This window comes from Sinocyclocheilus rhinocerous, unplaced genomic scaffold, assembly GCF_001515625.1.
Source record: "Sinocyclocheilus rhinocerous isolate Xijiao unplaced genomic scaffold, SAMN03320098_v1.1 scaffold647, whole genome shotgun sequence".
In the NCBI taxonomy this organism is placed as follows: domain Eukaryota; kingdom Metazoa; phylum Chordata; class Actinopteri; order Cypriniformes; family Cyprinidae; genus Sinocyclocheilus; species Sinocyclocheilus rhinocerous.
The window spans coordinates 424,751-442,080 of record NW_015632746.1 but is presented as its reverse complement, the minus strand read 5'-3'; the positions used below and the strand labels follow the sequence as shown (position 1 = coordinate 442,080).

The 17,330-nt window shown below is 37.6% G+C and overlaps 1 protein-coding gene across 2 annotated transcripts in view; it reads left to right on the top strand.

Annotated features, from left to right (window-relative positions):
* Positions 1-657: 657 nt before the first annotated feature.
* Positions 658-17,330, top strand: part of nherf1b (NHERF family PDZ scaffold protein 1b) — a 38,896-nt gene continuing 22,223 nt past the window's right edge. For both annotated transcript variants that reach the window (XM_016556118.1, XM_016556117.1), the window contains exons 1-2: positions 658-1,374; positions 16,226-16,396. In XM_016556118.1, the coding sequence (XP_016411604.1) occupies positions 889-1,374; positions 16,226-16,396 (657 nt within the window). In that variant the 5' untranslated portion in view covers positions 658-888. The remainder of the gene's footprint in view (positions 1,375-16,225; positions 16,397-17,330) is intronic.

Here is a 17,330-nt window from a genome sequence, read left to right as displayed (position 1 = left end):
AGGCCAAACAAAGTAGTTTCGCTTTCACAATGAAACACACGGCGGGCTAGAGTGAGGAACGGCCGGCGGGCTTGCGGCAACCATATGTGACGACCCCAAGAAGACTTTAGTGTTTGCAACTTTACAGATCTTCTTTGTGCACCAAAAGCTTGTAACACTCCAAAGAGAAAGGAAAAATTGAAATCGCATCATATGACCCCTTTAAGACTTGGGGGCACTTTACCCCACCGTGGAGCAAAATGCCCCCTTGGTACAAATTTAATTGTTATTAAAAATCTAATTACATGAAAACTCTGGATATTTTTCATACTTGATTTATAATTTATGTCATTGTCACTAAAACTATGATAACTTTTCTGAACACGTTTAACTTTTGTTTCACAGAAAAAAATTACACAGTCCTTAAAGGGGCGTTTCCCCCCACTCTACCCTAATCAATTTATATATATATAAAAAAAGCAAACTTCCAAACCTGGTCATTCCAGAGGGAGATTTGTGTCATTTGTGAAGTGTGCTCAGGTGCGAAGCACCAAATGTTGGGCCCCTGTCACATAACCCCTGAGTGTGCTGATGACATTACTGTAAATAACAGAAGTCGAAAGTGCAAAAAAAAGTCCCAGCGATTACAGTTCACTCTGCTTTCTCTTTATGAGTGCAGAGAGGAGGAGGTTCTATAGTCACTCCTCCATGGGCTGGATTTGGATGCTGATGTGCTGCCGATCAAACAGTCGAACAATAGAACTTTCTCTTCACACTTTATATCAACAACAAATCCCTTCATTTACTGAGGCCGAGCGGGTTAACATGCTTCATCCGTGAGCATCCGACTCTCATTTTCCCTTCATTTCTATTTATTTGTCAGATTAAATCAACAGGTGACTTTTCGTGATGCCCAGCCAGACTCTGCGCCCGCGTCTCTGCGTCCTGGAGAAGGGCGAGAACGGATACGGCTTCCATCTGCACGGCGAGAAGGGCAAGAGCGGCCAGTTCATCCGCCTGGTGGAGCCCGACTCCCCCGCCGAGCTGTCCGGTCTGCGCGCGGGCGACAGGCTGGTGTTCGTGAACGGAGAGCGCGTGGAGAGCGACAGTCATCAGCAGGTCGTGGCGAGGATACGCGCCAGCGCCGGGAGCCTGCAGCTCGTAGTGGTGGACGCCGACACCGACCAGCTGCTGAAGAAACACGAGCTGAAGTGCTTGAAGGAGTTTGTCACGGAGGGCATTCCGATGCCCGAGTGCGGTGATGATGAGCTCGAGATCAGCGACGAGATGATGCGGGACGACACGCCGCCGCCGGTGCCGGAGAGGAACGGAGAAATCTTCCCCGTTCACATTCCCGCGGTGGAGAAACTCAGGACATCCGTGAGCTCGGAGACGGTGAGAGACCGGCAGAGCTTCGACTGACGCTCTGATTCCAATGTACCGTTTTAGAAGTAAAATATAACTAGTAATCATTCAGTAACCACTGCTTGTTTAAGTAGGGTGTAGTGTTTTTTATAAGTAGCCTACTATATTACCATACCTGCCGTAACACTTACAGTATAAGTTCCATATTGTAAGTTTTTATGAAATAACAAGTTATCTTGCGAAGTTACTTATAGTTAGTAGAATGTCTAAAGTGGACTATCAAAATAAAGTGTAACCGAAAAAAAGTACTATGGTAGCCTACTTCTATAGTTCTTAGTTCCTCGGTATTATTCTGTGTAGTTTAATGCATCATGCAAACACATAATTTATGATTATGATAATCATTTACCATGGTATTATTATGTACATAAAGGATGTAAACCCTTGTGAAGTGTGCTTAATTGTATACTTTTAACACTTATACCCCCGGTTTCTATATATATATATATATATATTTTTTTTTTTTTTTAAATTATTGTAGATAATATAATATTAATTAGCTAAATAAAAGGCCACTTAAGTGCACTTAAAAAGACACTTTCATGACTGTTTCTTAATTCAGTTAAGTACACTTTTGAAAGTGCACTTAAATCAAAAGTTTCACTCAAAGTACATTATTAAATCATGTTTTTATATTATTTTGTTGAAATACACTCATTTTGATGTGTTGCCTTACATAGTAAAGTACATGTAAAATACTTGATTATAATTTTAATTGTAGTTGTATTCAGTATTACTTTTAAAGTAAATGTAGCTTAAATGTACTAAATGATGTCATCATTACAAAGGCGTAATAACATATATAAGCATAAGACAATTATTAATATAAATTACATTAAAGTATATTATACTATAATGAAATTACATATAAAGATGCTGTGCTTAAATGGGTGAAACTTAAGAAGAACTCTAAAGTTCAGCTAATTGCGTTTAATATAAACATTTTCATTTAGTTGCAAATAACATGCGGTTAAGAGTCTGAAAACATTATATTCAGCTCACACATAAGTATATTCTTTTTTTAAAGTATGCTAAAAGTGTACCTCTTTTTCACAAGGGAAGTTATGTAATAATAATCAAACACTGAAAAAAGTACTTGTTAAGCAGTAATCGAAACATCTGCCCTCTATAAAGTATATCAACATACTAGCACTGAAATAACTAGTTGTTCATATAACCCATTAACAAAGTATGATATGGTCTTTTTTTTTACATCATCCATGATACTTCCATGGTAATCCCTGAAGTACCTTGGAGCATCATGCAAATACATGGTGTATGAATATGGTACTTGTTTATCACTTTACCATGGTACTGCCACTGTACTTTTTTTGTAAAGGGTGAACTTAACCCTATATCTAATCCTAAACCTAACCTTTGTCTCTATTAGTCATGCTTTATTCACAGAAATGCCTCATTACATCCGCTAATTAAGTTTAATTGGTTTGATTTTTTTTTGGTCCATATGCGCAGTTGAAAAACTGCTTTGTATTCCTCAAGCAATTATAACAGTGCTATGACAACTGTGAAACACACACCTACACACTGTAGTGCACTTGGCAGATCACACATACCTAGTGCTTCAGTCACTGACTGTGGGTGGCTGGCGTGTTGAGGAGGACGTCCAGCACAGGAAGACAGTTAGTTCTCACAGAAGACAAACAACTCTATTAAGCCTTGTTCCAGAGTAAACCCAATTTCACACCACAAGTTCCAGGATGTGTTAGGAACATTGTTACCTGGAACACGGTCACTTAAAGCGGCTCACCTGAGGAACAGATCATCTGTGTGTTTCAGAGCTGAAGGATGATATTTTGCTCAGATGAAGTGCAGCTGTCTGAGAAAGCTCTTGTTGCGTTTTTCTCACGCATGACTCTATTATTTGTTCAGACACAAAAGACAGCACTGTCTTTTGTGTATGTGTGTGTGTGTTCTGCTCTTATGATAATGATTTGCACATTACTCAAGGAGGAAAAAGGCCAGACTCCACAACAGCTGGGCTCCCCATGGTGACAGTCCTGTTTACCGCCTAAACCCCCTTTTCATTCTCATGTCATCTGCATAACCAAATTACCCACAATGCCCTTCTGGCATTGTGCTCTCAGTGTGTGGATGTGTTCTGCACCTGTAGTGATTACCTGTGTGGCAAATACACTAGTCTAAACAGTCTGTGAGGGCAGGTATGTATGAGGGCCGCCAGGAGAGAATGTCTTCTCTGACGGTCACATTGACAATTTTGGGGTCGGTCTGAAAGAAAAGTAGGGTTGTGATACATCAGAGTGAATATGTTAAACTATACAGTACTTTAAATAATATAAGCCTCCACTATAGTTACAGTATGTTGACAAACTGTACTTTTTGTACTATATTTTTCTATAGCTGATGATAAAAATATTCCATATATTTTCTTAAAAAACATGATTGTTACTCCTCGACTGTCAAGTGCCTCTCAGAACACCTTAGTAAACGCTTATCAACCGCTGCCTCTCTACACTCTCAGAGAAAAAAGGTACAAAAGCTGTCACTGGGGTTGTAGTTTTGAATAAGGTACAGCATTGTACCATATTGACCCCTAAAGAGTGAATATTAGTACCTTAAAAGTACATATTATTACCTAAAGTGTGCATGTTAGTACACTTTTTGGTACCCAGAAAAAAACTACTTATTACAAAAATAATATACTTTAAAAGAATATACTTAAGTATGAACTAATTGTAATGATTTGGGCACTTAATTGTATTTTAATTGCAAAAAAAATGTATTACAATTTATATTTATAGTAAATGCAATTACTTCAACCCAAGTGCTTTTTTTGACCCACTTAAGTGGGACTTAAGTACATCTTTATGGCCTGGTTTCACAGACAGGACTTAGGTTAAAATTAGGCAATAGTTCAATTAGGACATTTAAGTAGTTTTTATAAACATGCCTTAGAAAAATACAATACTGGTGTGCATCTTGAGACAAGCACTGACATATTTTAAGATCAGTTAGTGCAAGTTTCTTTCAGTTGAAACAGCTCAGATTTACATTTTAGTCTGGGATTAGGCCTAAGCCTTATTTGTGAAACTAGGGGTATATGTAATTTCATAATAACATATTATGAAATGTTTGAAATATGTATTAATAATGATTTAAAATGTACTTTAAAGTAAAACTTTTCATTTTACATTATTAAAAAAGTGCAATTTCAGTGTTTAATTATTCTTAATTGTGTTGACATAGTCATGAAAGTTTACTCTCTTTAATAACACTTAAGTGGCCTATTATTTCAGTGATATTATCGGCAAGTTTTACTTTTTAAGATTTGATGTGCACAATCAATATAATAAAGCACATTTCTTTTTCTTCAGACTAGCCTTCAAACTGATTTAGCTTTGAAAAGTTTTGCCAAGCCAACATTTAGTTTTACTATGAAGTATTTCTGAGTACTTCTGAAACAAATGTAAATTTACTGATTTTCTCCTTAGTTAAAACAATACAGTCACGTCAGTGGCCTAGCAGTTAGTTCATGTCCTGCTACGGCTCCCTCTGCTTCTCCCAATCATTTTCTGTCATCTCTTTACAACTATAAAGTGGCAAAAGTGCAAAAAGACATACTACACATGGGACTTCGCATAGAAGTTTATTCTGGGTTAAAGAACTACCCTTTAAAACCTGCCGATGTTGCAAGTTTCCAACTTTTTGCATTTGTAATCATACATGAGTTTGTTGTATTACAACAGGAGCATTTGAATGAGAAACTGAGAAAACCCAGGCTGTGTTCTGATGTTTTTATGACCACCACATGACTCTTCCCAAAGTTTTCCTTGTAAAAGCCTGTTGCTTTCCTGTGTTACTCTGAGGGGAAGTCGGAATTAAATCGTGAGGATAGCAGGGCTGTTTTTCAATCATGCACAGATGACTGGTCTTGCATAAGCCTTCTCTCTGAGGCAATTACTTGCGTGGAAGTGCTTTTGTGTTGGGTTAAATTGACTGTGACTCTCCAGGTCAGCTGCTGTTTCTTGCGTAACTCTGAAATCTCAGTGACCGAGACAAGATCCCTGATCTACTTCATGTTATCTTTATGTAAAAGCAAATTGACACAAAAAGGACTTGGCGTCCTTGAGCCATCATGCTCAAATGGCCATTTCCTCTCAAAAACATGCTGGAGGCAGGGCTGGGCTAGTATTGTTTTGAATCAGCAGATATTGATTCAAAATATTTAATGTAAGAACTAGAACTAAGAGTAGATTAAGATTAGATTAAATGTAGTTGTCCAATCCAGGCTGTTTTTCAATAAATGTAAACACTTTATCACTTTCATGTACCAATGTATCATACATGACATGGCAATGAACTGCAATATTTACCTACCTATGTTTTCAGAGATTTTTGCAAGTGATAACACAAAAATTGGTTGAAGTTTTGAAGCTATTCACTTAAATGGACAGTTTGAACTGATTCACAGAAATTAATCTCACTTTTTTGACTCTAATGCCTTTTTGTTACTAAAGTTTAAATCACAAACATTATTAAAATGCCTGTCTTATTACAGATCCTGTCCTACCGGTCACAAAACTAGTTGTACTGTAGTAGTACTAAACTAGTAGTAATGATGCAGTCTTTAAGAATTAATCACTAAATAAAATGTTTTTTTTTTTTTTTAAATCACCACAATGCTTATGGCATTGCTTAATTTGATATAGCCAGCAAAATCATTACCAATATGTTGTTCGTATTCAATTTATATATGCATATTTCTAATTATGCTAAGCACTAAAATATTTAATTGCTAGAAAAAACAAATTTTCAGACTGGAAAATGAATGGAAAATCAGTTAATCAAAAGGTGTGGGAAAACTGTGGGAATTATGGGTTTCATTCTGTTTAAAATTTAGTCTTTTTTTACATTAAATTCAGTATATTTTGATTTTGAGGTATTAAATATAATCACATTTATAATGAAAACACTCATGGAGAGACAAGATCATGTGAACAGGGTGTTTTTGAAAGGGGATCTTCAAAGAGGCTGGTAGTCAGTCTGTGGGAATCTGTTCTTGGAGCCGCTGGCAGAGCAGGCACTCCAGCAAGCTGAGAGTGGTTTCCTCTGATTGTTTTTCATGAATGTGCAGATATCACACTTCCCTTTCTGTAAGCACTGATCTAGGAGCAGTGCTCCCACTCTTAGTCTACCAACAACAAGAAGAACATCTGACCCTGGATATGACTTTATTAATTACCAAGAAGTTCAGGATCCAGACAAAGGAAATACTTTTGGTCTTGTGGCTGCATCCACTTAAAATTATTTTGTTTTTCTCTAAATATGCCAAAGTATTTGTTAGAGTGGTCAGCAAAGCTTTTCTTTTCATGTAAATGGATTTTCCTTGAGAACTCTATGCAACAAACTCTTCTCACTTTTGATGGCTGGTTTAGCCGGGCACTTTCACAATAGAGCTTTTGGTCTGTTTGACATCAGAGATTGTTTTGTTTGGTTGGTATGAAACCAGTTTTCCAAAAGCTGGTGTTCACCAGTGAACCAAAACTAGGTGAAACTCAGGTCAAATTCATCTTAATGTTCAAAACAGTTTTATTTTATTCTCATTGGTCCACCTCAGTTTGATTCACCAGCATCTGGTAATATTCTGTCCTAGATTTGTTGCTTTTTGACCTGCTACATTGTTGTCAGGGTGAAAGCCAATGATTTAGAGATCAAGTTACACTATACCTTTAATAAACAAACACCAGTCTTTGTGTGGTATGGCCTGAAACGGATGATTGTTAGCATGTAAACACAGTCTGTATAGATGGAGGTGGGTGGATGCTGGTTCCTCTGAAGAAGGATTGCTTGTGTGTGTATTCTCTGTCTAGTGTCCAGGGTGGAGATTTGGTCTTTCTATTGTGACATTGGGCCAAACCCACCTCACACTCATAGACAGGTCAGTGGTTTTGGGTGGCTGGTCAAAGGAAGGGCAGATGGAGAGGGTTTTTTCCTCTTGGGGTTTTTGGATAGCAGCTACTCTGACAATAAGCAAAATCTTTTCTTTAGCAAAGCCTGACTGGAAATGGCAAACTCTGTCAACCTAAAATAGATTATCATCTCCAGCCTGGCCAATGACACTGCTACATGCACAGCAGCATGAAATCAGTTTGTATAGACCAGTTATAGACTGGTGTGTGTTGTATTATGTGTGTTGAGATAGATGAGATAATTAAGTAAATAATTGGTCCCAGAGAGTGTACATTATCGAGAAGAAGAAGAAGGGGCCATATATTGAACCCTGAGGTACCCCAAGTGGGTTTCCGGTGTAATTTAGGATGTTTTCTTACTGTTTGTTTTTCTGGGTCAGAACCTTATGGTTGCATCATTAATGTGAATACTGCCATGAGCCAGACTTAGAAAGAGACTATTCTAATTTCACTGAAGTGACTCAATAACACTAGTGTAAATGTTTCCTTAGACACTCCTCCCTTACAGGATACCATAAAAGATATACCCATAAGGTCGGACTCAGACAAGTTGAGAATGTGTGTATGGAGAATGTGTATGGAGAAAGTGTATGGAGAATGATAGGTTCGATCCCAGAGAGAAGGAATAGACTCTACTCTGTCTGGAGTTGAGTTAAAGACATAATAGGGCTTACTTGTGGGACATGTTTGTCTATTCAATAGCTCTGATACAATTCCGGTCGAGTTCAGTAATACACCACCTGCTACCAGAACAAGAGTGCAAGTTCATTATTGACTCATGAACACACACTGTTTGTTTTTGTTTTATGTCATCTGTGGTCTTGTAGCCTAGAGCTGGGCAAGCTTGACAGCGAGGTTGATCATTTGCAGGCCATTTAGTCTAATATGGGTGAACTTTGGACCCGACAGGATGAAATGAAGCTGTGAACGGAAATGTTTTTCACCTTATTGAGAAAGATCTTTCATTTTTGTGGAAGCTGTAATTTGTCTTGTCAAGCCTTTATATCTTAGCACAGATGTGACTTGTGTCATACAGTCACCATGTGGACATCAGTCCACTGTAATATGTGCAATTCCTGGACAGGAAGTTCACTAGGGAATGTGTAAATATTTGTTGTCAGAGGGTTTACTTTTAAGTGCATTCTAGTAAACTGTTGGCCAAGACTGTTGTATAAGAAAACCCACAGAGAACATAGTCATCACAACCCATCTACCATATGTGTATACAGTAGACTATACAGTGTTTTCCAACCCTGTTTGTAGAGGCATACCAACTTTTTGGATGTCTCCCTTATCTGACTCATCCATTTCAGGTCTTGGAGTCTCTGCTAACAAGTTTAGTTGAATTAGGTGTTTGTTTTGAGAGAGTTTGAAAATAGGGTGTTGGCCTGTTAGTTTGCCACAAAGAACAGAGTTAAGAAACACCGGTATAAACTACCATACATCTAACTATATATTTTCCAAACCGCTAGAGTCATGATGATGCTGGTGTCTATCCCAGTATCACGGGCTGTAGACAGGTACCACTTTTCCACCAGGGCTGGTGCCGGAGCCAGAGCCCAATTGGGAACCAGGCTGCGCTTTTCCACTCCAAAAAATCCTGGGTTGGTGCCCAGATCCTGGTTCCAAACCGGCCCCGGAACCTTCCTTGTATCGAACAAGGGAACCTATGACGTCAGTACGCGGAGCTTCCTAAAGGCCGCAGTTTGAAAGCCGCCATTTTTAAAAGCTGTCCGGATTCAGTTAAAAACAGCAGTAACACAACAAATAAATATGTCAGTTCAGAAATGGTCGGCAGAAGAGATCAACACTCTCCTTCCGCAAGAGATAACAAGCGATTGTGGTCACATGTTGGCGACGTAGAGGGTTTCGGCTTTGGAAACGTGAGCCAGTTCTAAACGAGTGTCACTCTTGGCTGAGCACCGGTTCCAGCTCCGGCACCAGCCTCAGTGGAAAAGCGGTAAGGGAAGTACTAGTGTTGTAGTACTCCAGACAAGACCAGACTCTGACTCAAGTCCATCTCAAGTCCTAGATGATGTTTTTAGGACCATGTGGAATTGATCTGGACTTGGACGAGCTGGTCTCAAGTCATAGAAAATATGGTCTTGGACTCGGACTTGAGACAGACTTAAGCCCGACTCCGGATGACACTGGGAAACACCCTGGACAGAGGACATTTAATCCTGCTCCTGGAGGGCCATTGTTCTGCAGAGTTTAGCTCCAAACCTAATTAAACACACCTAAACCAGCAAATCAAGGTCTTCAGGATCACCAGAAACTTCCAGGCAGGTGTGTTTGGGCAGGTTGGAGCTGAACTCTGCAGGACATTGGCACTACATAAGCAGGATTGGACACTCCAGCACAAGATGGATGGTCAATCCATCACAGGGCTAACATACACACTCACATATTCATAGTCTTGTCATGGACTGTGGGAGAGACTGGAGCTCCTGGAGGAAACCCACACCAATATGGGGAGAACATGCAAACCCAACGCAGAATAGCCTCATGGCTAAGCTGGGGCTCAAACCCCCTGGACTGTATTTTCAAGTATGTTAGCAATGTAGGGGTGACAGAAAGGTCATTGATGACAGGATTGTAGAATTGTATATGGTTGATAAGCTTGTCACATTCTAAACAGGCAGCTAAATACTAGCGCTCCTTTGCTAAATGTTTGCCTAGTCAAAGCTACATACCTGCATAGTATCGGGTACAGTCATTTGAATATGCAAAGCTAATAATTAAGGCTGGTTTTGGGCTTTATGATTCATTGTGTCTACTATGTTATGTAATTTTCTGAGCAATCCTTTATCAGGGAATCACCAGTCAACAAGAAGTGTTTCACAATAAATTGTTTCTTAAACATACTGCATTTTTATACATATAAACTATACGTTTTATTTAGTTCAATTCCACTCATCTGCATTTCTGCTAGTGTTGCAATGTATAGAGTTCTCAATTGCATGAGAGTCAGGAAACACACTTCAGACATCAGATCAGCTTCTCCTTTAACATCAAATCAGCTGAATCAGTTGAAAAAATACGATCTTGCTGTGTCATGAAATTTACAGCTGTGAGAAAATATTCATGGACACTTTGGAAACTGCAGAATTGGCTTGTATGGCTGCGCAAAATATGATCTACTCTTTGTCTGCATGAAATGTTGTATAATATATATGCTATAAGTTCACTTGGCAACTATGACCGCAGACGGCTATTTGCTGTGTAAGTATTATGCATGCAAAAATGGTCTCATAAATTTTTATTCTTTAGTTCTAATGTAGCATAAAAAGCTAATTTTCTGGTTGGTCTGTCTAATGTGCATTTGCAGGGTATAATAATTTTGACAATAAGACAAAATGAAAAGGGAAAGGTTTTGTGATCCATTTTTCCAGGTGGTTTCTTTTGTCTTTTGATATTTTTCCATTGCATATCTTGCTTGGACAGCCTGTTTCAGATCACAGCACATCATGTCTGTGCTTTTGAGGTCAGGACTCTGATTTGGACGTTGTGATACAGTATATGTAATTTTCTCCATTTGGGCGTGAACAGAGATTTACTTTTGTATTTTGGATATTTTTGACTGATTCAACCTCAGCTGTGTTTCATTCACACACAATTCATTGGGCTCCCAGTAAACTGCGAGTAGAAAAACAACCCAAAATATGTACTAACTCCCATGTTTCAGAGTTCGTAAGAGCTTTTGATGTTGGCAGTTGCAGTGATTGTGTCGGGTTGGCAGGGCTGATCTCAGGTCAAGGCCAGGGTTGTGTACACAGGATGTTCTGTCGAAGCCAAACCTTGGTTCCTCCCATTTTCATTTCAATGGTTCCTCCTCACGAGATGGACAGGCTTTTGTGATTGCAGCAGATTCCTCAGATTCCATGCCCTCTCTGAGATTCCTCAGCATGGGACGCACAACACATCCTCTGTTGAATTGCTGATGTGGCCGGCGGCCCGGCGTGCATTAGGGATAGAGCAGCAGAGAATATACTGACAAAAATTCAATGGCATCAGTCATTTAATTCAGCTTAGATGATTTATAAAAATTGTGATACGGCTTAGTAACATTATCAGATTGCTGCGATATAATAAAAAAAAAATAAGCGTGGCACAGTGTTCATTTACACGTGAGCAGTTCATGATCTGGTGTTTCAGCATCTCACAGTAAACTCTAGTTACTCCACGTAAACCCAATCTCTGCACGAGTTTGGGTCTCTTATAACATGCGTCTGAGAACACAATGAGGCTCAGCCATTTCAACAGATTCGAAATGAGAGACATTTATAAATCTGTTAACCACAAAGGAGAAGCTTCACTCGCTGTGGGTTTGTGCCAAAATAAAAGCTTGATGGTTTAACAAAAAAAAAAAAAAAAGAAGAAAGGCATAAATGTTACTATTGTATATTTATTCTGTAAAATAAAATATTTTTTTAGTAAATAAATAAAAAATAAAGTTTCGTAAAAAAAAGTCAATAGTATTATTACAACAGTAATAATATTTCTTGTAATAATGACAATTATTATTATTTTGTAGTCATATTGAATGTGACAAAAATTAGTGGGAATGTGGCCTATGATAACTCAAGTGGAGAGATTTTTTTTAACTGATATTTAGTGCATGTCAAAGCAACAGCAATATGGCATGTTAAATATGTTACATCACAGTTCAAATGGCAATCATAATTTTTTATCAGAAAAATCACACCAAAATTTCACCAGATCATTCAGCCCTAAAAGAATGGCTCCCTAAAAGTGAATGGATGGATAGACCAATGGACGATGCAGTTCTGTATATTAAACTGTAAGTGTGCAGTTTTGCCATCTGCCGCTTTAAATGCTTGAGCTCCTTAAAGATGTGTGGATTCTGATTGGCTGTCAATGTTTTTATCATTCTTTAGCTAGGAAAAAAAAATCCGAAAGTGATTCCAACGATATCATTCTTCTGTGTCGTTATTGTTATAGTTGTGTTATGGACTGACACGGAAGAGAAGAAATTGTTAAATTAAAAAGTCATTATTTTTGTTTTCTTTGCACACAAAAAGTATTCTTGTAGCTTCATAACATTACAGTTGAACCACTGACTATTTTAACGATGTCCTTACTATACCTTTCTGGGCCTTGAACGTGGTAGTTGTGTTGCTGTCTATGGAGGTTCAGAAAGCGCTCAGATTTCATCAAAAATATCTTAATTTGTGTTCTGAAGATGAATAATTAGGGTGAATAATCAATGATAGAAGTTTCATTTTTGGGTAAACTAACCCTTTAAAACGTTGTAGTTATAGTTAAGATTATAATTATCAACCTTGGTGTGAACAGGCCTTCATTCTTTCCAAACAGACCTATTTAAGTCAAAATTTCAAAATATATATCACAGAAAAACAAAATACGTAACATATAATTTTTTTCGATATCAGGGATATACATTATGTAACCAAATGTAGCAACATTTCACTGCTGTTTTGCATTTTAACCACATTTACACAATCCACTGTGTAAAGTCTGGTTGATTTATTCAAGTGGGCAGAATTATCAGATCATGTTGTGTTGTGATTTATTTATAGATTTCAGAGTGGAGGTTAAAATGTGTCTACAAAGCAGCAGAACTATGCATCAGGGCAGGTTACACCCCTCACAGACTGATTCGTCTACACAATGTCCACCCATCCTCAAAGTGCCGCCCAGGGCAGAGCGCCAGGCTGACGGCCCTGTGATGGAGCGTGTGAGTTGTGCTGTGGTTTAGGGTGGATGAAGGCGGGTGGTGTTCCGCATTGTTTCTGACAGTGGAAAGCAGGTGTGGTCCACAGGAAGTCCAGCTCTTCCTGCGCTTGAGCCCAACAGAGAGGAAATGCTGCTGTAGCGCTGTGTGTAAGAGTGAGAATGCTGGGATGGGAGGACGGCTCTGCGGTGGTGTTTTATGTGCTTACTTGTAATTTTTCATCCTGTTTTCACTCTTACCATTGCTTATATTTGCTGTCTGTCATATGAACAAATGGAAAAGTATGATGTTGCATAGACAGTCCCTCACAGCCTCGTTTTTGTTTGTTAAACTAAATATGACGCCTACCCTGACTTAGGTTTATTGTACCAACTAGGAAAGTGAAATTGTTTCCCCTTACGATTAAGGGTGTGATTGCAAAACTGCCTATGTTGAAATCTGTTTTTTTTTCATTGTAAGGTTCTCTAGGCTAAATATAATCAACGGCACATTAAACACAAATAGTAGTTTGAATCACTGTCCGAAAAACTATAAAAAGACCCAACTTGCTGAACAGAGCGGAAGGGTGTTATTTTCCTGGATGACAATGCACTGTACGTGTGCCGTGTGAGAACAGTGAGGGGCGGCTCATAATCAGGTGACCTCATCCTGTGCGCTGTCCACTTCCATCACATTCGGGACAAAGGGAAAACATCCTTTTGTCTGGGTCTATTCCTCTGTCCAGCAGCACACCCCAGCAGACAGGACTGGAGCCCTTCCCTTATGAAACCCTGATGAAAATGAAGTGCACTTAATTGTGTTGAATGTGCACTTAGGTTCATTCCCAGTCGTAACTGACAAGTCTACCTTATTTATTTATTTCAGATGTATATGTTTATTTAAAGGGGTCATATGATGCGATTTCAAGTTTTGGAGTGTTACAAGCTGTTCGTGAATAGATAAGATCCATAAAGTTGCAAAGACTAAAGTCTCAAACCCAAAGAGATATTCTTTATAAAAGTTAAGACTGGTCCACGCCCTCCTAAAACGCCTCGTTTAAACACACGTGTGGGGACATGTTTCATTACACCAAATACACAAAATAATGTTCTTTTTAGCAACATCATATGACCCCTTTAAAAAATGTTTATTTTTTTATTTTTTTCATCTTCCACTTACTGTTGTATAGCTGATTGTTTGTCTGTTTGCCTGTTGTTCTGTATGTTTAAAAGACAAGAAAATAGCAATAGAAATTTGATTAAAAATAATTAAATAAACTGTACTTGCAGATCTTGTAAAATAATGGATAAAAAGCCACTTAAGTGTACTTAAAAGGAAAATACTTTCATTACTTTTTGACACTTAAGTACCCTTTTAAAATCTTTAAAGTACATTTTAAATTCCTATGTTTTAATGATCTTTTGTAATGTAATAAAGACACATACACTTACTTTGATGTGTTGACTAACATTAAAGCTCATGTAAATTACCTGATTATAATTTTAAATGTAGTTATTCGATATTACATTTTCAGTTGATATATTTTAAATGCACTAAATTGCATCAATATTTTAATTACAAATATATGTGATATACAAATGTATATATAATAGAAATTATATTTTAGTTTACCATAAAGCTTGTTTGTACATTCGTCAGTACATTTAATCATATGATAACCATAAGACGATAGAAGTAATTATGAAATTACGGTAACACTTTGTAAAGACTAATTCTCACTATTAACTAGTTGCTTATTAGCATGCCTATTACTAACATATTGGCTGTTTATTAGTACTTATTCTGCACGACCATATTCTACATCCCTAATCTTACCCAACACCTAAATTTAACAACCTTACTAACTATTAATAAGCAGCATATAAGGAGTTTACTGAGGCAAAAGTCAGAATTAAACCTTAAAATAAAATGGGACCCATTTTTTTAATCCCATGCACCTGTGGTGTTATTTTGGTGGTCTGACAGGGGTTTGTAAAGCAGAATTCTATACAAAGTTCAAATGAGTCACTAACTATTAATAAGCAGCAAATTAGGAGTTTATTGAGGCAAAAGTCATAGTTAACGGTTGGTTAATGGCGAGAATTGGACCTTAAAAAAAGTGTGACCGAAATTCCATATGAAGATGTACTTAAGTCCTACTTAGGGTTGCTCAAAAAAATTATTTTATTTAATATAAATTTATACAATAATACATTTTTATTTTTGGTAACACTTTATTTTATTGTCTTCTTGTTACGTTACATGTACTTACTATTATAATAACAATAAATGATGCATAATTACATGCAAGTAACCCTAAGCCAAACCCTCATCCTAATCCTAACCATATAGTAAGTACATGTAGTTAATTAATATTACTCAGTACTTAAATGTATAAACGTTACATGTACTTACTATTATAATAACAATAAATGATGCATAATTACATGCAAGTAACCCTAAGCCAAACCCTCATCCTAATCCTAACCATATAGTAAGTACATGTAGTTAATTAATATTACTCAGTACTTAAATGTATAATTACACTGTAGCAAGGATACCTTAAAATAAAGTGTAACCTTATTTTTATTTGTATATAACATGCAATTAAGTGTCTGAAAACATTGCATTAAGTTCACATTTAAGTAAATTCTTTAAAGTATATTATTTCCAAATAAGTACACTTTTTTAAGTATGCTAAAGTGTTCTTTTTAAACAAAGGAAAGGTTCTCAGCTGAATGACAGTTACATGAAAATTAGGCATTAAGTGCTCTTTTTTATGTCTTTTATGTCTATAATTGTCGTCATTTGGATTTGGTCAGGGGACAATTGCATAACACAGACAATATGTTAACACTGTGTCTTAAGAACTAGTCTGACCAGTTAGCAGTTAGTCATGGAATAAGAGTCACTTTTCGTATTCAAATTAGACCGGTCTACCGTTTTATGTAACTGACTTTACAAAAAAAAACGGATGACCTGTAAGACTATACTAAGCAGTTTATGTAACCGGCCTCTTTAATAAGGCCTTCTCCGATTCTGCTCCTTAAGATACTATATAAGATGATATCCTTTAAGATGAAGGGCACAGACATTCAGACGCCAAACTTCCTGCATTCCAGTGGCATACGTTTGTGTTTCATTGTGCTGATGTTGTGTTGTGTCTGTCCTGCAGGACTTGAAGACCCAGCTCAGACCCCGGCTATGTGTCATTGAGAAAGGCCCCAATGGCTTCGGCTTTAACTTGCACAGTGAGAAGTCCAGATCCGGCCAGTTCATCAGAGCTATAGATGACGACTCGCCAGCACAGAGATCCGGCCTGAGGCCCAAAGACAGGATAATACAGGTACGATCGTTGCCATGCACTTTGGAATTTCATTATTAGGATACACATGGTGCTTTCTTTAGACTTTGGCCAAAATCAATTATTTTTGGAGCGGTTACATAACATTTGGTGAGAAAACTCTTTGGTGTTACAATAAAACATGAAAGATTTATACTTTTCCAAGTATAGCATTATTATGACTTGGAAACACTGTTCCTGGAAGGGAAATTTGTACATTGTAGCATTTTTGTTAGCGTATCCTGTTCGGAACAGAGAAGCAGAGACACATGGGAGAGACAAGGGCGAGAACCTCATGATATTTGAGAGAGGAGATCCTTTATACAGGAAGACATGAGCAAACAGAAGCAGAGCATCACTCAATAATCATACTACTGCTACATTTCAGATTTTGTGTATTGTGTTCAGTACATCATATCAGTTGTAAGTCTGGAGACACATTCGGCTAGATTTATGTTTTCAGGACTCCAGACTGTGACTAAATAGAAAAATGTGACTGGTTTTCTGCACTGATACAACTTTAGGTTTGCCCAACTCTTTCTGATTAAGCGCTGCCATGAAAAACACTTAGTCACAGTGTAATGAACAGGGCAGTGATGACCAAGTGCAACATGACGTGACCCATTTGAACTTTGTATAGAATTCTGCTTTACAAACCACTGTCAGACCGCCAAAATAACAGCACAGGTGAATGGGATAAAAAAAAAAAAGGGTCACACTTTATTTTAAGGTCCAATTCTCGCCATTAACATATCATTAACTATGACTTTTGCCTCTGTAAACTCCTAATTTGCTGCGTATTAATAGTTAGTAATGTAGTTGTTAAGTTTAGGTATTGGATAGGATTAGGGATGTAGAATATGGTAATGCAGAATATGTGCTTTATATGTACTAATAAACAGCCAATATTTTAATAATAAGCATGCTAATAAGCAAC